General features: G+C 42.5%; 1 protein-coding gene across 1 annotated transcript in view; it reads right to left on the reverse strand.

Annotated features, from left to right (window-relative positions):
* The window catches only part of ERICH1 (glutamate rich 1), a 114,420-nt gene extending 90,693 nt beyond the window's left edge, over positions 1 to 23,727 (reverse strand). Inside the window, exon 1 of the mRNA XM_054988548.1 lies at positions 23,602 to 23,727. Within this exon, the coding sequence (XP_054844523.1) occupies positions 23,602 to 23,677 (76 nt within the window). The 5' untranslated portion in view covers positions 23,678 to 23,727. The remainder of the gene's footprint in view (positions 1 to 23,601) is intronic.
* Between the last annotated feature and the right edge of the window lie 215 nt (positions 23,728 to 23,942).

Consider the following 23,942-nt stretch of genomic DNA (forward strand, 5'->3'; position numbering starts at 1 on the left):
CATCTAAGAAAAATTGCCAGCTTCTCCTCAGGGGCAGTAACACTCCATTATACCTCATTAGAAAAAAGATAAGTTCTGGAAAGTGTGGTCAGCTCCTAAGATGGTTGTTGTAGATTTTCCGAGCTGTATAGCCGTGGTCTTGGCATTGTAGTTCCTGACGTTTCGCCGTGAAATGTCAGGATGCCAAGCCCACGGCTATACAGCCCGGAAAATCCACAACAACCATCGTTCTCCAGCCGTGAAAGCCTTCGACAATACAGCTCCTAAGATGTTCACACCTCTAAGATGATTAAAAAAAAAAAAGGGACTACCTTCCTTCGAGTTATTTTCTTTTAAAGAAAATTGAGATTATATAAGTAGGAAAACAGTATTCCAAAAGAAATGCGGTTCTTGAAGAGAACGCTTCGCATTCTGGAACAAAGCAAGGCTGGCCCTGACCAGGATGCTGAAAAACTTAATTTAAATTTTTAAAAATTATTTATTAATGCAAAACAAAATGAAAAAAGAAAAGAAAAACAATGCTGACAACAAAAACAAAAACAGTGTTGGCAAATCTATACATAAGACCCATGAAATCTATACATTTGACCCTTGAAAACGGGTCAAATGGATGCCATTGTGGTATTATGCGCCATACGTTTGCAACCCCAACCGGAATGAAGAGGCAGACACAGGCTTGGATTAAAGGGCCATTTATTAACATGACCAAAACGTAACAAGGCAAGGGCCAACTAAGCGGTACAGGTCAAGCCCTGGGGTCAACACCTGGACCTCCGCCTTGACCTGCCTGGGCGAGCCCCATCGCCCCGGGTATAGGCCATTCCATGAATGGCTGCCACCCGGCCAGCCAGGCAATGGATCCCCCCATCAAGCACCTACCGCCGCAGCCGTACGGCATGAGGGGAGGCCTTGTGTTTGGGGATCCCCGCAGGCTTCTGCCAATGGAACGGTAGCCGTCAACAAGCATACCGCAATAACTGGCAGACCCTGTTCCCCACACTTGGGGAAGCGCCACTGGGTGCTCACCATCCCGCACCCTATTCCCAAAATCTCCTACCAGTGACCAGTCTCAGCACCACCTCACAAAACTCCTCAACTGCCATTAGTGCAAGGTAGGCGAAAAAACCCCTTTCCCAAGGCCAATCAGGGAAAGATAGGCAAAAATTCCTACCCGGCTCTGGAACAGCAGCCAGCTAGTCCCACACTAAAAACAGGGAGAGGAGGGTGGGCCAAGTGTAACTCACACTGCGGCCGGGGAAAGGCAGAGCTGCCTTAACAAAGGCTCTTGGCTCCACCCCCCGGCCAAAGCCCCGTATGCCCGGGAGGAAGGGAGCCTGCCTCCTTTCCTCCAGCGGGGCTGCAAACCTGACTCCCTGCTTAAGCTGCAAGCAGCCGCAGGGTGAGTCATACTCTAACTGCAGAAATTGCAGGAGGAACAGAAAACTTCTTTCTTTAACTCTGTGAACCTTCTGTCTGTATTAATTTAGACTATGGTGGATTCTCAAGTCTTTCTGAAATGAATGATGCTTGCAAAACAGTATCTTTGAGGAGGAGGAGACATTCTTGTGCCTTGTGTTACTTTTCTGAAATAAATGGAACTGAGGCTGTTTTCACACGTCTTACCAGCTCCAGTACGTCGCACAAACCTCCCGCAAGGAGTGTCTTTCTGGTGCGATTTTGCACGAGAACCGGGAAATCGTGCCAGGAAGACGCTGTCCTTGCGGGAGCTTTGCGCCACGTACCAGAGCCGGTAAGACGTGTGAAAACGGCCGGAGAGCCAGCTTGACGTCATGGTATGATTGGGGAGGTTCAAACTCCACTAAACCCGTGAACTTCTTCTCTGATTGTCCTTGGACTGGCGATTCTGCCTCAGGCCAACCTATATCACAGCACTGTTACGAAGATAAAACAGAGGAGAGGAGAACCACTTATCCATGCAGCTCTTGAAGAAAATTCAGGTTAAAATGTAGGAGAAAGATAAAACTTGACTGCAAAAAAACCCTTTATATATATAAAGTATAATTAAATTAAAGTTCAAAACCAGAGTCAAAATGTGTGCTCTTAAAGAGAACACCTGTATATTTTTGCTACTTTACCTCCTGTTTGTTTCAGCAGTTCAAAGTCATTACTAAACAAAACCCTCTTTCGTTATAATGCTGTACATGTTCATGGAGGAATTTCATCGCTCTCAAAGGGGGGCTCCAGGAACATTATCTAGTCTTCACTCTTGTTATAAAGTTTTTGAACATGAGAAGAACAGATGTCATTTAAGGGCAACCTACTTTAAATCCCCAACAAAATAATTATAATATTGCCTAAGGACTAAAAATGCATCAGTTTTTTTTAAAAATTCTTGAATAATAGAATTGTGCTTGTGCAGAAAATGCAATTTTCTTCCTTTCGCATCATGAACAATACTCAAAGCAATGCAACTGAAGGAACAGCATTCACTGAGAAGTTGAAATCTCATATAAACAGCTTTAGTAGGGAAATTACTCTGAGGCAGAGGAGAATCTTTGCCTTTAAAATGACTGATCTAAATGTGCAGAAGGAAGTTGCCTACAGGCACATTTCAGTGTACAAAAAGAGATTGAAAGGAAGCAAGAAATTGGGAAAGGCAACAGAACATTTCACACTGATTACTATTACTTTACTGAAGAACACAAAGGACATGATGGTCAAAAGTTACATACACATGAGAGGAGTTGCAAAGTCACCGCACTGCTGTAAAGGTGAGTGAGGCATTCATCTGCTCCCAAAGACCACAACATAACTGACAAGGCTACAAATGGAACCGCCAGGTCACTCACAGTAACCAAAATAATAGCTTCCTAGTGGACACCTGTATCTGAATGCTCAACAGACAAAGAGACATACTCTGGTCTGAACAGAGAACCTGTCCTTCTCATTTCACTTTAGTCATCGGAGGCACTGAAAGCTAGATCATTCATTTGCTGCAAACATTTATTAGCCTGCCTTTCTTTCAGACAACTGGAACCCAAGGCAGGTTAACGACATGTTATATGAGACAGCTGCAGTTGGGGAAGGCCTGGGGCTCAGTGGCAGAGCACCTGCCTTGCATGTGGAAGGGCCCTCAGCCTTTACAGTTAACGTGATCTTTGGGATCAAACACTCCAAGAGACTTCCCTCTGTCCGAGCTGCTGCCAGTCAGCAGAAACTACAACAAGCTTGATGAAGTTATAAGGGCAGCTTCAAAGATCACCCAATCATTTATTTAAAATGAAGGGTAGCTGAATCAGGAGGACAGGCTAGTGGTATTGTACGGTTAAGCCTCTGCACCCACTCCAAGACCAACTTTTCGGGGAGAGTAACCTCCATCAGCCACAATGCAGGTAAAAGACAGGTACAACACAGGTGTCTTCATGTATCCCCACTCAGCTTTATTTACTTCATTTGCCTTTCTCCTCAATGGGGACACAAAGCAGCCTATGTCGATCTCTTCTACTCCATAGTATCATCACAATAACCCTGTGAGGTAGGTTAGGGTTATACCATGCAACAGGTCCAAGATCTCCCTGCAAGTTTCTATAGCAGAATGTGGATTAAAAGCTGGGTCTGACAGATCCCAGCCAGACACTTGAACTACTATAACACACTGACAGGTAGTGGCAGACTGGCCTAACCCTGATTGTTCTGAGTTTGTGCGTGTCTGTGTAGACACACAGAGAGAGAAATAGCATAACAAAGTGCAAGAAAGGTAGAGGAAGCGTGAAATATGTTGATATGGGTGTATGAATAAGTCTCCATTAGGTATTAATTTTGGGGAGAGTGTTTATTCCTCTCTTTGAATGATCCATTCTTCTTTGGTTTCAGTTCTCCAACATGCATTCTTCAATTGTCTTACAGACTTAGATCTCTGATCCTTAGCATGCCCCATCTGTAAAATGGGTAGATAGATTCCAGACTGTCTTCTAAACGCACAAGTCCTTAATAATATGCTGCATACCAATGAAGACCAATGAGAGAATTCAAAGAGAAATGGGGGAATTATTTTACTTACAAAGGATAAAATGTATAAAATGTCCTAGTTTTAGAAACCTGAGTAAGATGATATACTGACATATTGTAATAGATTGAACATAAGGTTAGGATCTGATAAGATAAGAATGGTTAAATATTAGTGATGAGGTAGAACGCATGATATGGAAACTTTGGCATAATAGTTAAGTTAAATAGAAATGATCTGTATAGACGCATTAGACTATATTAAGATATAGCAGTAAGAATGTACATGCAGACTGCTTGTTTTGATCTTTAGTTGATCTAAAATTGAATACTGTGTAGGAAAAAGATCGTATTTAGTTTGTGAAGATACACAGGAGTTGGAATAGGAGATGTAATATTGATGAACTCTGATTAAGATATGTTTTGTGTACTCTGTATTTTATTATAACTCTTGTAGTACAAAATCTTATTGTTCTTTTGACCCTATTATCCCCCCTTCTTTTTCTGTACCCCTCTTTGTACCGAAAAAAGGAATAAATAAATAAATAAAAATAATAATATGCTGCATACATCTAATATGTGTCTAAACACGTAACTTGTGGCTAAACCAATGTGAAAATGGCAGATACTTGAGATCTGCACTTTTAGTTCTTGCTTTATGCTTGTGAGAGTCTGGACTGTGTTACATTGGTCTGTGTTGGACAGGTATCATGCATGGAGTTATTGTTCATATCCACATATCTGGATGAACAAAGCAATTTCTGTAGAATGTGTATCTTTCCCTACAGGGCTCTACTCCTTGCCTCCCCTCTGACCCCATGAACTTTCCCTTGCTAGGACCCCACATAGATTCCAGGAATTTCTTTTTCAGGAATTGACAACCCTACGTTATAAAACGGTGGAAAACGTTGTCTACAGCTATTTCACTCAAGCTACATGGAAAGTCTCAAACGAGTATCACTATTTCACAAGGAAAAGCCACATAAAGTCCATCTAGAGCAGGAATATAAACATTACTGTATAAGCAGTAATGAACTATACCACAGCATACTACTTAAGGCAAAACTGGTATCAAGCTCAGCAGAGAAAGGCAATTGCTGGGGCTCAGACCCCTTGACAGGTCCACCGCCCAGGAAACATCTTCATCATCTTGACTCTCATTTGGTACAAAGTCTACACAGGTTGGAGCATGCCATGAAGACACTTGGAAGGAACACAGAAGGGACTCCGTATGATACAGATTTCGGGGACAATTCTGGCCAACTTAGAGGCAGTATCTTTTCTTTACAAAACACTGAAAACAGCAGCCCTGTGTTAGTTTCCCTCTTCTCCCTTTTAAGAGTCATATTAATGAGTACACAGGGCTTTTTTCCCAGCAGGAACGCGGTGGAACAGAGTTCCGGAACCTCTTGAAAATGGTCACATGACTGGTGGCCCTGCCCCCTGATCTCCAGACAGTGGGGAGTTTAGATTGCCCTCAGCACCGCTCGGCGGAGCGGAAGGCAATCTCAACTCCCCTCTGTCTGGAGATCAGGGGGCGGGGCCACCAACCATGTGACCATTTTCTCCGAGGGCAACCCACTGAGTTCCACCACCTCTTTTCCCAGAAAAAAAGCCCTGTGAGTACATATCTATTTTACCATCCCTGATTCACATTTTAGCTGGAAAGAAGACATGGGATAAAATGTATTGCATATTAGGGGAACAGAACTTGAAGCAGGGCTGCTTTGATCAGGTGGAACCCTGACTGAAGCAGCCCACAACTTTTATATCCATAACTTTTATATAGCCATTCAGTAAACACAAGAGGTTTTTTTAAAGCTTTTAAGAAAAAGAGTCTATGCATTTTAAAACTAAAACAAACTCCTTGCAATATCCTATGACCATCAGTAATAATTCCAGGTATGCAGAGAAGGATAGGTGGTACACTTCAGCAGAATTTCCCCTTTTTGTAAACAGTTTTATTTTGTTTCTCACTCATGAAATCATCAGTTACCAGAACGTTCCCATTTTGTAAACAATTTTTTTTTGTTTCTCACTCAAGACGAATAACCAATTACTTTATTTTCAAAGATTTTTTGTTTGGTAACTTTTGTTCCAATTAATATGTTTCAATGATTAAAAACTTATTTTCCCTCACGTATTTCCCCCCCCCCACCACCACCACAGCACCAATACCTAAAGCTACGCTTTGAGGTGAAATTGCAGTGCTGCCTGATACCCCCCAGCTTCAGCTATATCCGGAATCGCAAACAATGTGACATGATCATAGGAGGTGCAGAATGCGTGAAGAGAAAATTAGCCCCCTGTTTTGCATTTTCACTAAAACCAATTACATAGTGCATTAAATTGCAGACTAAGTGAAGAATGCAGCAACATCTGCTTGCTCCTCTCCTTTCCCTATTAAAGAAGCTCTAACTAAAAAGAGAAAAATTAGGAACGGCCTTTTCAGTGCTCAATACTTCACGCTATGCTCATTTGAAGTGCCTCATTGATTCAGCTGACCTTCACTTTATAAAGAAAAAAAAGTGCAGGAAGGGAAAAAAATAATAGACAACCACTCAACTATGGCTCAAGCCACGTGAAGTGTCATGGGCATTCAGTTCACTCCAACTGGAGCTGGAGACAAACAATTCTTCATACAGTTATATAAACATCAATTCAAGTTCTCATGTATTTCCACTATAAATGCAGGTAAGCAATGTAGATGAGGTCTAGCTCTCTGGCGCTTAGGAATAAAACTGTTATAGCTACTGTCATACACAGATGCATGTGTGTACTTCTAAGAAAAAGGGACCACAATGGGTTTGACCAAAGGTCTGCCCACTCCAGCATCTTCTCACACAGGCTGTAGTGAGACTCACAGGCAGGACACGAAAGCAAGAGACTGATCTCAGTATCTGGAATTCAGAAGCATGACAACCATGTGCGAGGATCTCTATGCCCTCACTAGTTGAACAGAGGATTGGTTTGTAGGGTCCAAGATCTTTGACCTTTATGACTAAGCATCCACAGCTGCACTGGCCTGATCACATCCTAACCTCAGGTTGATAAAAAACCAAACAACATACATTGTACCAGACAGCAACTTGAAATGGGTTGTCATTATTTTTTGTGTGGGAAAGAGAGTCAGAGTGTCTTTGGTGCAGCATGACTGGAGCACATGGTTACTTCTGCAGAGCAAACATTTCCAACTGGAGGCAGACTGCTTTCTATAGCCATTCATTTCCAATGGCTTCTACAAACCAAAAACATCTTTCCTGATCAAGTGAATTCTCTTTAGTGTGTGGAGAGGAGCCAATACAAATTGTACACAGCCAAGCATACCTGAAAAAAATGCCCCTAACTCTAAAAAGAAATGTTTGCACCCACAATATTCTTGCACGAAGCAGTCCTCAATCAATATCAAAGTGCAATAGGCGATGGCCTAGGGAATGGTTTGAAGGCATACAATCTACTATATAGGGGAACTCCTGGGGATTCTAAGTGTGCACTGCCTTAAGTTACACTACAGAAGAAAGGCAGGCGACAACTGTAATAAATTTAGAATGGCAGAACAGTGTCAAGGAATCTTTTAACGTGATTAAAAAGGGGACATGGGATTGTTCTGGCAATAATACAATGACCACACTTGCCATATGTGCGAGTTGCAGGACGAAGCAATAAGATACATGCAAAGTAAAACATATGCAGAATATTACGTTATTATCAGTTGCATTCACCAGTTGCTGCAAACATAGCACATTATCTCACCTTTAGAGGTTGCAGAAAGGACTTGCAGGACTTTCAGAATCTTAAAATATGCCTACTGCAGAGCATTCCCTTTGGATCTAATCTCCAGTAAATGGTTTATGGGTGTCATTTGTTCTTTGGTATTTAAGTGTTTTACAGGAGCTCTTGCAGAGCAATGGGGAAATCTTTTATACAATTCATATTGAATGACATAGTGCCCAAAGTACCAAATAATTTTAAAGCTAGTGAACGTTTCTAAGATCGATCAGTTTGTACTTGACACCTCACAAATCAGGTGACAAGAGCACAAAACGTCTGCTAATAGCCATGACTACTTGGTTCCAAATACACACCTGGGAGGAGGTTTGAACTTAAGTTTATTAAGCAGCAATGAACCGTGAACCTCCTTTCCACTGGTATATTACCTTTAAGCGTGCTGCTGGGAAGAAGCTAGAAATGTACACCAGGTATGCATATGCAAGCACAGCGAGGAGCAAAATGCCAACAAAGAATGCAGACTTGGGCATTCTGAATGCACGTTTCAGCCCCCTGAGGAACACAGAGTTGAAAAGGAAAATATATATAAAATTGCATTTCAGTATGACCAAATCGGCTTGTATTCTCCCAGTATGAATGTAACAGCAGTCTAGCAGAACTAGGAATAATAAAAAAAACCCAGATGTTAGATCCAAGATTGCTCATCTTCAGACTGGCAGCAAAAAAGGGAAATAGAAGAACTACTAATCATTCATAACTAGTGTGCATGGCTAACAGGAAGCATTCCCTAACAACCATCATGACAAGAGACACAGCTGAAACAATCATAAGTTTTTAGGTTGCGAAGATATCTGTGCTTTAGATAACTACACAGCAGACAGAGAAATCACAGGTGCTATTTTCACTTATCAACCTACATTGGATACAGCTGCACCTGTTACATTCCTGCCCGTAACACACTATCTGTTCCCATCTGTTATGTTGTTAGCATTCATGCATAGGAGCTTTGGAAGGAAATTCTCTCTGGTTACAGCTGTAGATCTCATTTGAGGTTTACATGGCATGGAGAGCATCCTTAAGCCTGTAGAGGTCAGGTGCTCTCTGTAGACAGTCAAGAGAGATGAACAATGGAGAGATGCTACCTGTGACTTAGTAATCATGAGAAGCTGAGCAAATGAGTAAAAAGTAGGGAAAGGTGCTATTAACGAGACACTATTCCATTCTGTATACCTCAGCCTAACACCACTCTCTCAACGTTACTCCTGATTATTTGAAATTTGAAATATTCACCAGTTTGGGAAGAGCATGCATTCACTTAGACAAGATTCACCCAACAACAGCAGGAAGCTGTACTGTAACTGTATGTTGTTGTCATCTGTTGTGTTATATTTCAAGTCTCTGATCTTTCAAAGTCTCTGATCTTCCACGCAGGGACAACAAATGGTTTGATATTAGGTTTTTCTTTTAAGTTGCTATGCCCTGCTCCAGTTCCCTTCAGTAGTACATCATGAGAATTTTAAAAAAATATATTTATACCCATCTTTATCTTTACAAATTCAAGACAACTAACAAAACAGCAAAAGTTTCAAGGGCAGAACATCACAAGCCATCCAACAAGTTAAAGCCAATACACAAATACAGTTAAAAGCCAATACATACAGTTGAAAACGTAGCCCCAAAATTATTTACCCTGCACCAAATGCTAAATGCCTCCCTGAACATAACGTGTGACAGAGTGGATATGCCCACCACGTCCACTCTGGCAGGCCATTCCATAGGAATCAACCTACCACAGAGAATGTCCATGATATAACTGTTGCTAAATTGCCTAGTTCAGAAAAGGCTTTCTGAAGAACACAACTGGTACATCAGAGTATTCCAGAAGATGTGTTCTGAGAGGTATGAGGGTCCCAGGCCATGAAGGACTTTAAAAGTGACAACCAGCACTCTGAATTAAAGCCAGAAGCAGATAGGCAACCAATGCAGTTGACATGGTACTGGCATTATGTTTCAAATGGCTGGCCCAAGACAGGAGTTTAGTTGCTATTTTCTGCACCCACTGAGGCTTCTGAAACCACTTCAAAGGCAGCCCCACAGAGCATGCTACAGAAGCCTGGAAGTTGCAGCGGCATGGATCAGTGTGGCTGCAGCTGCAGAGTCTAGATAAGGGTTCAGTTTCTGAGCCAGATATAATTGAAAGAAGGAATGCCTGGCAACAGCACAGACCTACTTAAACATCAACAAGGCCAGGCCCAAGAGCATCCCCAGGCTTTTAACTGGAACTACCAGGAAAAACTTAATCCCATCTAAGGCTGGCAGATTAACTACTGGTAAGCACCAACCAGCATCACCTCTCTTTTGTCTGGACTGAGCTTAGTTTGTTCACCACCAACCACGTGACCACAGGTACAAAGTACTGGCCCAGAACTTCACAGCTGTTTCTGGAAGTTTAGATAGTGCTATATAAAGCTGGATTCACTTGTATACTGGTGGCAAACCACTCCAAAGCTCCTGATGATCTCGATCAGAGGTTTTACGTGCAAATTAAAGAGCACTGGGGATAAAATGGATCCTGGGGGCATACTGCAGGTCCCAATAAGCTGATTCTGCCTCTCCTATGCAACCTCTTGGCTTCCTGCCAGCCAGAAACAAGTCAAACCTGTGGAGGGCTGTCCCTTTAACTCCAAACACTGACTGCAGTCAATTCTCCAAAATATCATGGTTGGTCATATCAAATGCAGCTGATAGGTCTAGCAATACGAGCAGCGATAGGTTTGCCCTTATCAAACTGTAGCAGGAAATCTTCTACCAGGGCCAAAATTGCTATTTCAGGCCTGAAGCCAGAATGAAATGGATCAAGGGCAGATGTCTCACTCAGAAATGCCAGTAGTTGCTCTGCTACAACCTGCTTAGTCACCTTGCCCAGAAAGGGGAAATTGGACACAAGCTGGTGATTGGATAAGAGGCATGTTGGCTATCACCAGCTTGTGTCCAAATGATCCAAAGATAATTTCTAAAGAATATATTTGACCACACCTTCATCTGTGAAGAAAACTCCTCTAGAAGAAAGGCTATATTGGTATCACTTTCTCTTGCCATGATATAATAGCCAGGATGGTCCAGAATCCAGTTTGCAATAAGTGGCTTTCACAACCCCAAGCCCTCTGTCAACATCAGACAGGAGAACCAACACGAAACTATCCACAGAACTCTGATAAGAGGCTGCCACCAATAGCCCCAGGACAGGATCTACCCCCTACTCCCAAATCAGATTGGATGAGAGCGATGCTACCAACAAGGAATCAAGCAAAGCTGAGCCATATACCAATCAGGCCTTGAACTACCCTAAATTATTTCACTAGATGTGATTTTGCCAATGCAATGGTAGCAGAAAATAAAGCCTTCTTTGCCACCATCACCATTACTTTATAGGCCTTTAAATAGGTTCCATACTGTGTCTGTATATCTGTCTGAATCAGCATGAGCCTTCTGCCAACAGTACTCTAGCCATCTCCCCAGTCCCTTCAGAGACACAACTCTCTGGTGAACCAGAGGGCTGAAGCCCTCCTTACAGGGGTAAGAGCACACCAAAGGGCAACCCTGTCAACAGCACCCTACAAATCAGCACTGCATACCAATGTTCCTCAGGGTTGACTGGAAGACAATTGGATCTATCATCTTCTGGACTGGACCACTGTAGTCAGCCCATCCCCCCTTTGCAGAGGAAGATAGGCATCTTGACCCGTGGCACAAGCAGTAATAGCAATCCACATATTAGGCCATCCCAAATAGAGGGGAAACAGATCCTATGTATAACCCTGCTTGAGTGCTGGGCCCAACACAACTTGAGCCAGTCTCATTGTTGCCATGAAGTCTTGAGCCAGATTAGTCAAGGAGACCTCAGTGTGGATCCAGCAGAGCAAGATTTGGGGTCTGCAATACCATATCAAAGACAAAGTTCACCAACTCAGTTAGGGCTCTAATCAGCAAACTCGATAAAAGGTACACCATCAGTACCCTAACCTGTCCCTGGAACACATATAGTATGTACTAGGAATGTGCATAACAAAAATCCCGAGCAGTAAAAATCACATACACAAAAAACTGTTTTCAAGACTTGTCACTTTGGGGAACAGAAACTCTAGTCCTGGCTGCTTGGTAGTCACAAAACCCCTCCCTCACAAATTCTGTAATCCCCCTGCCCCCAAGTTCTGGCATTTACCAGCAATGTAACATGAGCTCACATTTCATTTGAATCTGTACTGAATTTCTCCCTTCCAGATCTTTGCAAGGGAAGAGTAAAGAGCACTCCCAGTCAATCCCGAAGACAGCTGCCATTCTCTTTCCTCCTTCCCTCCCCCTTTACCCTTTCTTGTGGGCTAGAAAGAGATTTTTTTCCTTGTGAAAGTAGAAAAGCCTAATAGCGGGGAGGCAGCTTACTCACAGGCCTGTAGAATTTGAATGCTTTCCCCAATTTGCTTGACATTGCCGTTCTTTCAAGGACAGGCAGAAGACACCCCACTGCAATTTTGGTGAAATCTGGTTGGAAAACAATGACTCCAGCCCCTGCCAAGCCCCATATAAAAAATAATGAAAGTACAAAGATGGGGGGGGGGCTGCAACAAAAACCTTTGTCTCTCTTTGAAAGGAAATAAACAACAAACCACAAGAAGGGAAGACAAATGCATAGTTTTCAATGGGAGGGTAATTTTTTAAAAAACTGTCAATCCCTGTAAGAGTAGGATAATGAAATGAATGCAGATGGCAGGGAGTGCCATGCCTGATCTGGAGCCCTCCTGCTAGGCTACTGCCATTTTAGAATCAATAAAGTGTGACTGTACAGGGAGAAACCTACTGGGAGACCTCTGTAAAATCGCCCCCCCCCCCTTTGTTCAAACTTAAAGGTACTTTAGATTAGAGGAAGGATTGTGTTCTGTATGATTTTGGTCCCATTAAGTGCAAAAGCAGTTGCCCAGGAACCTCAAATCTGTTTGCCCTTCCCCATTGAAAAGGATGGTCATGAAAATCATCAGAAGGTGGGGGGGGACTGATGAATTTCTACCCTGACCCAGAAACACCCGAATGGAAAACTACCCAATCATGACAAGCATTTTTCTCAACACCTCCGGACTATAAAAAATTTCAAAATGCACAACCCTAATACATACAATCAAAATGGGCTCTTCTCTGCAACGGGAACCTATTGAAAGAAAAAGATGCTTGAGCTGTCCCTCAGCTCAGGGTTGATTTATCTGCATTTAGGGCTTTGCAGTCAAAGGTCCTCCTTTTCTCTGTCCTGTTGCAGAGAAAACAGTTTCTAAGGCAGTATATAGTTTCCCTGTATTCAAGGGAAAGTGGGACAAAGGCTTCGTGAATTGGAGTGCTATGTCCACTCAACTCTTGGGAGCTGGGGGGGGGGGGGCAGGAATGGAGGGTATTCAGGGGTCCTGCCTTACAGTGCAATTTACCACTCCTAGGTGGATCCCTTTTTCTTGCTTACCAGCATGGCTTCTTGCCCTTACAGCCTCTGTAGTGGGAGCTGACCTGATCGGGGGGAGGGGTTGTACAAACTGATTTTTCTGTGACAGGTGTCATGCCCAACATTCACCAATACTGAGCACACCCTTACAACTTCCTAGTTCTGTAGTCAGGAAGGAAGATGTGGCCTCATGCTGCATACGGTGATGTGTATAAACAGTTTTTCCTTTCTGTAGTTTATATAACCCTGTGGTTATTATACTGGCAATGGTCTTAAAGTAGGTTGGAATTCTGGCGGGAACAGGAAGCAGGTGCCCAGGGCTCTCAAGTAAGTTCAATGTGAGCATTATTTATCTTTTGAAGAAAAAGTGTTAGACTATAACACGTGGACTAAGCTCTTCTCTGACATGCCATGATCTGTATAGATTTCAAGTTCTTTGCCATCCTAAGGGTACCACTAGAGCAATGTAGCATAGGTAGATCAGGACTCCATTTACAAAAGGGAGTTCAGGAGCAACAGGCTTAAATCAGGGATAGGATAATGAATCAGCAGGGGTTTTTTATTCCATCATGGAACATCTATTTTTGGCATAACATGTTGTGACAGATAGCTAGATTAATTCTGGAAATACTGTTTCAGTGATTAATTGAGTGGCACAGAAGACAAACAGAAGCTCTACAAAGAACACATACACAAAGAATCATAACCTCAAATAATCTTAAACGTCAAAAAGTGTCCAAGTCCATGACATTAGAAGAACAATCTTTGATGCACCTTTAGCATAGACGTATAGGACCATTTTTCTCCAAAGCAAAGTTAATTTTTCTTGTTCTTGTAATGAGGCTAGTTTCACCCTCAGCAGAGCTAGCACAATGATAGAAAAGGGAGGTGGGACCCAGTGGAGCACCCTGCCTTCTTTATGAGGAAGCGGCACAGAAAACATCAGTTACCAATATGAAGTCGAAGGTAAATTTTTGTGAACAATTTCAATAAAATAGCAACTTTGTGGAGTCAGAAGAAAACAACTTCTGCTCCTCACTGAAGCAGTTCTACTTTCAAGTTTAGGTAGGGTTGTCAAGTCCCCCCACGCAACCAGCAGTGGGTGGGCATGACTAACCAGGATGCAGGGGACCTGCTTAGGGACACATTTACATCATTACTTATGTGCCCAGAAGTTATGTCAGTGCATCAAGGGGATGTGCTCTGAGTACACAGTGACATCAGCAGATCGGAATGCTGCTGACACTCCTCCTCCGCTGTTCCTACCATATTTTTCTCCACCAGCCAGCTAAACAGTAGTGGGAAGTGCCTGCTGACAGCAGAGGTCCCCCTGCCACCCGTGGGGGAACAGCAAGCCTGAACCTATGAGACATATTAGGCTGGTAATATTCATTCATCCATTCTCTCTTTCTGTCACTCACTCATACGCAAACATATGCTAATGATTTTTGGAGTCATGTACTAAGTGGTACACAAGGACATGATTAGTTAATTAGTGATTAATAATATCCTGCTATGAAGAACTGGCCAGATGGGTTCCAGAGGTTATTACTGCTTCATTAAAGAAGCAGAGAAGTGCTAACCATTTTGAAGGAAGTAATCATGAATCTCATCCTGAAAAAAAATGGTGTCCCTGAACAGAGATAATTTAAATAGATGTGAGTTGGTGGATAACATTTCATTATTGGGTAAGGGGCATGTGGTAGCTATGCAATGTCAGACCACTTTGAGTGAGATAGATTCTTGAGAGCAATTTTAATTGGGATTAGGGCCCAGTTTGGTGATCAAAACAGTCATGGCTGCCTTGATTAACAACCTTCACTAGGAAAGTAACAGGAAGAATGCGTCAACAAGGTATTTTTAATTTATTTAAATAAATAAACCACGATGCACACTGGGGATTCAAAACAGCTTATAAAATTAAATGCATATTAAAATACATTCTAAACAAAAACATACAACCTGTCTAGTCTCAAGTGTAATTTTAAATCAGATGATCAGCCACAGGATGTCCTGGGGTGGTGCTGGTTCTAGCTACATAGCTCACACAGAGCTATAGGCTGTGAGGCACAGATTTAGCCAGGAGTTAATGCCTTCAGCCAAGCTCAGGACTCAAATGCCTGCAAAAAGGAGAGGGGTCAGATGTTCAGCCCAGCCCAGGTCTTATTCAACTATCTCAGGTGTTCCTAATTCCCTCACCTCATGCATAGCCTGGCTGGTTGAGAACTGGCATGAGACAACCATGCTCTGGTTGTTTCACTCCTACACAATGAATTGAATCCAGAAGGTAGTACGGGGTGGGGGGGGCAGACTTCTGCTTGACCCTCTGGCATTTATGCTGTGGGGTCCCACAGGGTTCTATCCTCTCTCCCATGCTAGTAATATGAAGCCATTGGGAAAGATTTGCATGGATTTGGAATGAGGTATAATTTAGTAAACCAATAGCAGTCCTATTATCCTTAAATGCAAATTCATGTGGGGCAGTGGAAGTCCTGAAGAAGTATCTAGAGAAGGTAGTGAGTTGGACAGATACCAATAAAATAAAACTCAATCTAAACAACTGAGATTCTATTTGTTAGTGATGTAACTAAACAGGGAAGGAGTCAGCCTGTTCTAACTAGTAGCTTTACAGGGATGCTTTGTAAACTAGGGAAAAATTGCTAGAGGAAGAAATGTTCGAGCTTTTTCTCCCTCTTTCTTTCACTATTTAAATAGTGTCCCAGAAGCAGCTATAAGCTGTGCAGGAGGAAGAAGACAGTCTTTTTCGTACCTGTCTTTTTCTTTCTGCAGAACTAATTGCCACCCAGAAAAGAAAGATATAAAAGAGGCATGGGTTAAACACTCTCTCCTCCAATTAAAAAGAGACAGACACCGAGACCAAACCTGTTTTGCCAAGTTAACAGACAAAAACACCCCCAAGATGTTCAAAACCTGCCTATAAACTGTTCACAAAGCATAGTTTAAAAAAAGACATAACAATATAAAATTAGTCTTAAAAAGAAAAGCAGCTGTAATTGCATTCCTGCAGAAATCCAATGTGAAGCTTCTCCTGCTGTTTTTAAAGGTATTTTGTATTTACTTGGGAATGCAGCACAGCTGTAAGAATTACATAATCCCAAACAGCATAGGTCAGAGTAGCTTCTTTTTTTATCGTGCTGTAGGAGGACAAAGTTTCCTCCCTTAAAGAGCTTTTATATAAGAAATGCCACTACTGGCTACTACGTACAAACAGACTTATAAGCATCCCCACTATTCTTCTCAAAAGGTTGTCCAGTGTCTATTCATAAGCTTTTTTTTTGCCAGTAAAAAAGCAAGCAACATAACAATAATGCTCCACATAGTATGCAGTGCTTAAAAGAAAGCCTAGCAAGGAGTGCAAGCTTCTGTCTACCAAGATTTCCTTCCAATTCTTTTTTGCAATGTCTTTTTTCACCTAAAAGACAGCTAAAGGGAAAGAACAACAACTTCTTCTTGTATAATTAGGTTTTAACAATGCAGAATCAAGGATGTAGTTAAATGGATTCGTGCAGCACAGAAAATAAAATTTTTGTGGTCCAAGAAGGCTTTGCAATGAAAAGGATTTAGAAAGGGAATCAGAGAGAAAAGGAGAACACTGCAGGCAAAATATGGCAAATAACATGGCAGAAGCCACGAAAGCAGTAGTGGGAGCAGATAATACAGGAGACCAACAGCGAATGAGTTTTGGGCACTGTGGTGAAAAGAAGTAGTGGAGGAAATGAAAGATACTGGGGACAAAGAGACTTAAATGTTAAGGACTAGGAACTGGCAACTGCTGAGACAATTGGCAGAGAACCAGCACAGACACAGAAGGGCAAATGCTATATGTGAAGCTCAGTTACATGTCATCTCTCCACCCCCACAAACTTTCTTCTTCCTCTGATAAAATGCCGCCTGGAACCTGCACAGGAAGAAGTGCTGGGGGAAGGGGTCTTTTAATCAGCCCTTCCCCCACGGCCGCTTAACTACACCCCTGATGCTTTATTTCCATAAAGGCAAGAAAGAAGCAAGGGCCAATGTCTTCTCCATCATGGATGGAAAAGCAGCTGGAAGGGAGAACAATTTTAACAAAACCTCAGTCACTGGAGGTTGAAAATCTGTTCCCTCATGGGACAGCCACTACCAACTGCAGCTGCATTTCATAAAAGAAAGAAAATGATTTTTGATGGTGCGTGTGTGGAGAAATCACATGAAGCTGAACATAGTGTGTGATTTGCTCCTTATGAGAAACAGAGATGAGAAGAAAGACATCTCCACAGGTCTGTTTTACTGTCCAATGTTTCAATGCTTCTTTTCTTCATCTGTGGCCAGTGGTAGGTGAAAACAGCAATTAGGTTCCAGCGTTCATCTTTTTGTTCCCAAGGAAAGGCCAACAATCCACCCATCTCTGTCAGACCCGATCCAAGCAAATGGAGGTTGGAACATGTTCTAAGTCAGGCTGTTCCTAACTAATGTTTGCCGGTAAACAAATTATCCTGTGAGAGCGCACATGAAAATACAGGAGCTGGCCTGAACACAACACAGTCCTACGCCAGCAGAGAGGGGCCTGAGAGTCTTACTTTTTCGCCTAATTAGTGTATTGGTTCCAATCAAGAGGATTTACTTCCATGTATGCTTAGGATTATTTATTTAATTTTCATTCTATTGTTCCTCAAAAGGCTTCAGTTCTGTACTCATGGTTCACTCCATTTTTATCCTAGCAACAGTCCTCTGAGCTAGTACCACTAGGCTAACCTCACTCCATGGCTTGCAAAGAGCCACATTAGCAGTTGTCATCAACCAGAACAGCCACATTCTCAGCATGAGGCATGTACCTCAGTGAGGCTCATTCCTTCAGTGGTGGCTGCTGGTTCCAGTGAGAATCAACTACCAACCACAAGGAAAAGGCCTTGCTCACTCTTCTGAAACATGGGTCAGGTGCCATATTGGGGAACAGTGCTCAAAAGAGCCATATCAAAGAGCCATATGTGGTTCCCAACCCACTGAGTGCATATTTTACTGAAAGTTCACAATCCAGTTAAGTTTTTCAGATGGGTGGAGATCTGACCCAGATCAAAGTTCGGTATTCTAAATGCTACATCAAAATGGTATGGAAGCCCACCTAAATCTTAGCTTCCAATACTATGGAATACTGGGACTGAGATTCTTTCTGCCAACATTTAGAAAATGATTTTACTGCCAGTGTATCAAGATTTTGAACATCATAGTAAAAATTCTTCAGCTAGTCAGCTGTACACAAGCAGCTCTATTAGAACTGCTGATTTTTTTCCCCTGCAGGACATAGCTTCTTCCTACAGCAATTTTCAGTAACTGAATATACTGTTTATCAGTGAGGATACTCAAAGTATATTCTGAAGACCAGTAAATAGGAAATTATTAAATTAGCCTAATTTAGAATTCACATGATACTCTCTCCCCACTCCAGTAGATTTAGCCAAGTCCTTTTCTCAACATACCTGTAAAATGGAAATAGTAGCTACCAAACAAGAAGGATGTGATAGCGATAACTAGGTGAAGTCTTGCATAATACTTTGAAAAAAAAATGCAACCCTTATAAAATCAAGTTAAATAGCACAGCACAGATTTTCTAGTTACATACTAGGAAGAGTCACAGCAAGAAACCATCCGCTCTCCTCCAAAAAAACAACAAACCAGCACCGGAAAGAATTCCTTCCATAGAGGTACGCCATATAGATCCCCATTCACTAATTTTTAAAATATAGCACATATACCCTATGTTAATACACAACAAATATTCAAATGTGAATATTAGTGAAGCTTACTTCTTTTTCACTAACATTCATCTCAGGAAAAAAATTGCTAGTGGACAGTATCTACTCAGTCTCCTTAAAAAGAAATTCAGGAGTGCTTGAACAGATTGAATCGCCAGGCTTGCATGGATTTTCTGCACATATTTTATACAACATAAAACTGAGAATTGTAAGAGTGAGAAAGAATCACAGCTCCAGTCCAACCCTGCCAAGAGATCTACCCAAACATCTACACACACTCATATGAGATTAATCTTCACAATCCATGCAACTTTAGCAGAGAAAGTTGAAGCAGACGAAGATGTCATAGGTGAAGAGAAAATGACTCCTCCTGATGACTGAAGCTGTAAGGGGACCAGGTCTAGATGACCTGTGATGTGCCTCATAGCTTTTGAGGGTCCTCTTCAACTGGGGCCAAGCCCCAGTATCTGCTTCTGTACCAAGGCGAGGGATTTTGAGCCATGGGAACGATCAGACGGAACAAAACGCCACTGAATACACTGATGAGGAGGAAGCCATCATTTCTAGCCAAATAGGAAGCTGTGCCTGTCACAATACCCTAGTCAAAGCCCCAATGCTCCCTTAGGCTACAATTAATATACCCGAGAAAGGACTTGGTGTATTTGCGACTACATAGCATGTTATAGGACCCTGACAAATATTAACAGGGTGGATCCAGCAATGCATCAAAGGAATAAGGATGGGTTACAACCCTCCAACCTACACACTTACCTTTTATTTATTTACTCTATTTATAGTCTGCCTTTCTCACTGAGATTCAAAGCAGATTATATAGTGTAAACTGATGCAATCAATATGAGACATATAATAAGCAATGTACTAGGACTGCAGAAATTGGAGCAAGCATAGAATGCTAGACATGACACAAAATGCAGATACAATGCAGCAAAATGATAATTCTTCAGTATAAATCAATGCAGTGACAGCAGGATACCACAATAGATAATATGTCCTATATATAGTGGTATAGTCCTTTTCCCTTCATAAAGTGTCTTCCTGTGCCATTCTGTTGATCTTGACTATTTATGGGTCCTGTGATCCCTGAGTTTATCTTTCCAGCATTCTAAAAAGATTGCTGGGAAGGGAACACAGGGAAAATCCACATCTGTTAGCACATTCAACTAACGGATTACTGAATCCAATCCAATTTTTGTCATTATTTCCTCTAAGCAGGTTGCCCTGGCATAAAATTGACTTGGCCAAGCACTCTCCCCTCTCACCCTTTTAACATGCAATTTGAACATTTAACAATAAAGAAAATGAATCCTCCGATGTATGCACACAGTGCCTTTACATCGTCACTAAGTTAAAAACACTTTTGAGAACGTTGTTTTGGAAAACACAACAAATCAAAAAGAACTATGTCACACACCTCATGCTGCTCTATGCTGAATCCATCTACGATTCCAACCTATTCAGTATTAAAAGAGCCACATACAAAAAAAACCCATTATTTAAAAAGTAGGGCAATATAAATCCTTCTTGTGTGCCTTCTTCATTGGCACAGGGTATGCATAGCAGAGAAATATGGAACAAGTTATCACAGATAAGATTACTGGAAACTTGGGAGCAGGCTACTCACAAAGACTCGGGAAGAACACCACTTTCACATTGTCTTTCATGACTCAGCAGCTATGAGGGCTACTGATTTTTTCCCCAAATGAAAGCTATGAATCAGCCCTAAGAAGCTAGAGCCCAAAGTGCCACACTGGAAATTCAGACAAAACCCAGCTATTCAGTACATCTGGCAATGCTACTCCTTAGACACCTCTCTTCTCTAGCTACCCCCATCCTTCCCTGTGTGACATCAATCCCAACTCTCAGAATACATGCATTTAAAATAGTTTATAAAGGCAAGATGTTAATTTCCCCCAAATTATTCTTTATATTGGGGGTTATCATCCCATAGGTCCACAAATATGGCACCATTCAATATTAAGACAAATTTTTAAATTCCACAGAAGTCAATGGAAAAGTTAATTCTGATTCAAGAAGGGTGAAATGACTGAAACCTGTGTATATATTCATTAACTCATCTTACGTAGGCCCGTTCCCCCCTAGTGGGGACCTAAAGTGGCTTACATTTTTCTTCTCTCCTTGATTTATCCCCACAACAACCCTGTGAGGTAGGTTATGCTGAAAGTGTGTGACTGACCCAAGGTCATCTAGTCAGCTTTTAGGACAGAGTGGGGATTCAAGCCTGGGTCTCTCAGGTATTAGTCCAACATGTTAACCACTACACACTAGCTCTCTAAATACAATGGATTATGTATGGTGTGAAGACTATCTCAAATGGCCTAAATATAGTACTGAGTGAATTACAACATGCATTACACTGAATTAAAAAACACAATCTGGTGTATTCTTTTGTGTAGGAAGTTTTCTACCTGCCTGGATAGACAACAGTGGCCAATCACAATGAAGTGGGCTGGCAGAGGATGGGAGAGCAGCAGAAGTGGGTGGAACATTAAAAGATGGAATAAAGACTGTGCACGGAGAAACACTCCCTAGAAAATGAATTTTTTTAAAAAAATTAGGGTATAAGAGCTGCAAGGAAAGTGGCAGAAAAGCCACATAGTAGCTGGACTGACTACTCATGACAGCAAATTGGGTGCAGATGGTCCCGAAAAAAACACTGCAGTATGAGAACTGAACAGGTCAAATTGGCCAGTACAGAAAGGGTTCTGGGAAACAGATAAGCAAACTGAATAGCACTGTTATTAAGCAGTCTACAATCTAAACAAAACCTTATCCTACCATCTTTCTTTCCAACCAGCAGTCCCGGACTGTATTTCCAGCAATTTTTAAAATTAGACTCTGACTGGAGAGGTCCACTGGATCATTTTAATGGGACAATTCTGACTGGTACGGAAGAGATGTAGCACTAGCTCAGTTCCACCTATACCATGATCCCCCTAAAAACTTCAACATATTGCTTTAACAGACTTCTAACAAGGTTCCCCGCCCCCTTTCTGATCGCTGAATGCCATTTAACTAACACCTAGCTCTTCTACCTCCCAAAATATCCAGACTCTACTCATTCACTCTACTCCAGACTATCCAGACTCATTCACTCTACTCCAGGCTTTTTCCTCATCTAAAACCTAAGAATCTCTCTCAATGGTGCAATACTTTAAAATATTCTGGAACTATATTTTCAGTACTAGATAGGCAGCCCTTCTAGCAATCCCAAGGGGTTCAGGTCAATACATTGCAAGACGCTACACACACACAATGCATTCTACCATGTCACTACTTGATTCTCATATATGCACTTCGGCCCTCAAAGAAAATGTTACGTGTTCTTTCACAACCATGATATGTACCTTTGCATTTTTTATTTTAGCCACAAGTTGCAGCAATGCATTTCCCATCTACAATGAATGCTTTAAACCACCCTTCCCCCCAATATTCAAACATGATACTTAAGCAGGAAGTCAGCATCCCAACAATATCCTTTGGTCTAACAACCATGCCAGAATAAAATCATACTTAAGACAAAAGGAGGTATGCCAGATGACTATCAGCCCAACCTCCAGGCATTTGCCACCTTTAGAATCTCAAAACATGGCTCTAATTTCTGAGATCTATTTCACAAGTCTTATTTCCATGAAGTTTCAGGTGCCACTGAAACTTGTGTTCTAGAAATGGCTAGACTGTCTCAGGAAATGTTCCCAGTCCTTGCAGATAACCATTTTGAGCAATATGGAAAAGCAGTCTCAAAATAAAATCACTAAAGCCACTGCACTCCCCACCTCAACAGAGAAACGCATCAATAACGCCAGGTTGGTGAGTCCAGCAGCACTCTGGCCACCATCATGCACTTTTCTTCAGCTCTGGCAAATCTGCATTCTTTTTTAAAGAATAAAAAAAACACTGTTTCACTATGTTTCTAGCAGACTTGTTCAAAACGACCACATCTGGAATGAGAATCTCAGGTTTGCTCTGACATGCTTTTATTCAAATCTGATACATTACTAAAGAAAAGGGGCTATAATATACAGAATTCCTACCATCTGCTCGTGGTCTCATACACTCCCTTTTCAGAACCCTTCTACCCAGACGAAATTCTTCACAAACTACCAGCTTTAAAAGGGTTCAGCAACCTCATGGATGTTTCCTTTTAGAAGGGAATAAAAGGGTTACAGGGGCACAAGAGTTTCCGAGTGCAAGCTTTTGAGAGCCCCCATGTTATGCACGGGTTCCCGCCTTATACACAATTCTCAAACACGCAACTAGCAGCAGCATTCTGGGGGTCATTTTCACCCCACCCACTTCACCGCCAAAGAGCTTTTGTCCCCCAGCCCCTGAATGAGCATCCCCAAAGAACACCACAAGCTGCCTCAATTCATCCCTCACCGACAACCTCTTCAATGCTCACCCCGCCCCCTTAAAAACCATGCCCGCTCTGCTGACAGCGCTTCAGTGGGTCATTCCCATCCTCGGAGTCTCCAGAAAGCATGTGGCGCCCGCTTCGCCTCTGCAACCATCTTGCAAGCCTCGGAAGAAATAAGCCAACCGCAGCGATGCCCCTACAGCGTTCTCCCCCCCCCCCCCTATGCTTCTCTCCAGCAAGCCCTTCCACCACCCCTACAGTTGTGCTCCGCCTTGGCTCACCTGCTGCCCTCCTGCTCAGGGCCATTCTTCTCGAGGAAGTTGCCTCGGCCCCCAACACAACACGGGCGCCACTCATCTGCAAAGCGTTCACCGCTCCGCAACAGAAGCAGCCCCGCACGCTCTTCCTCTCTGCGCTCTGTCTTACGCTTCCTCCTTCCACGGGGAAGTGTCCATCAGCAGGGAACCAGGCGTCCCATTGGCTCTAGAGGCGAACGGGAGGCGTTCCCAGAGCAAAACAGTTCGAATGGAGGAGCAGACTTTCCCTCCCCTGTGCTGGAGGGGACGGGCTCGTGCCGCGCTTGGCGAGTCGGGGGCTGGGTAGGAGCGCGGCTGCGCAGAGC

The sequence above is a fragment of the Eublepharis macularius genome, chromosome 1, assembly GCF_028583425.1.
Source record: "Eublepharis macularius isolate TG4126 chromosome 1, MPM_Emac_v1.0, whole genome shotgun sequence".
In the NCBI taxonomy this organism is placed as follows: domain Eukaryota; kingdom Metazoa; phylum Chordata; class Lepidosauria; order Squamata; family Eublepharidae; genus Eublepharis; species Eublepharis macularius.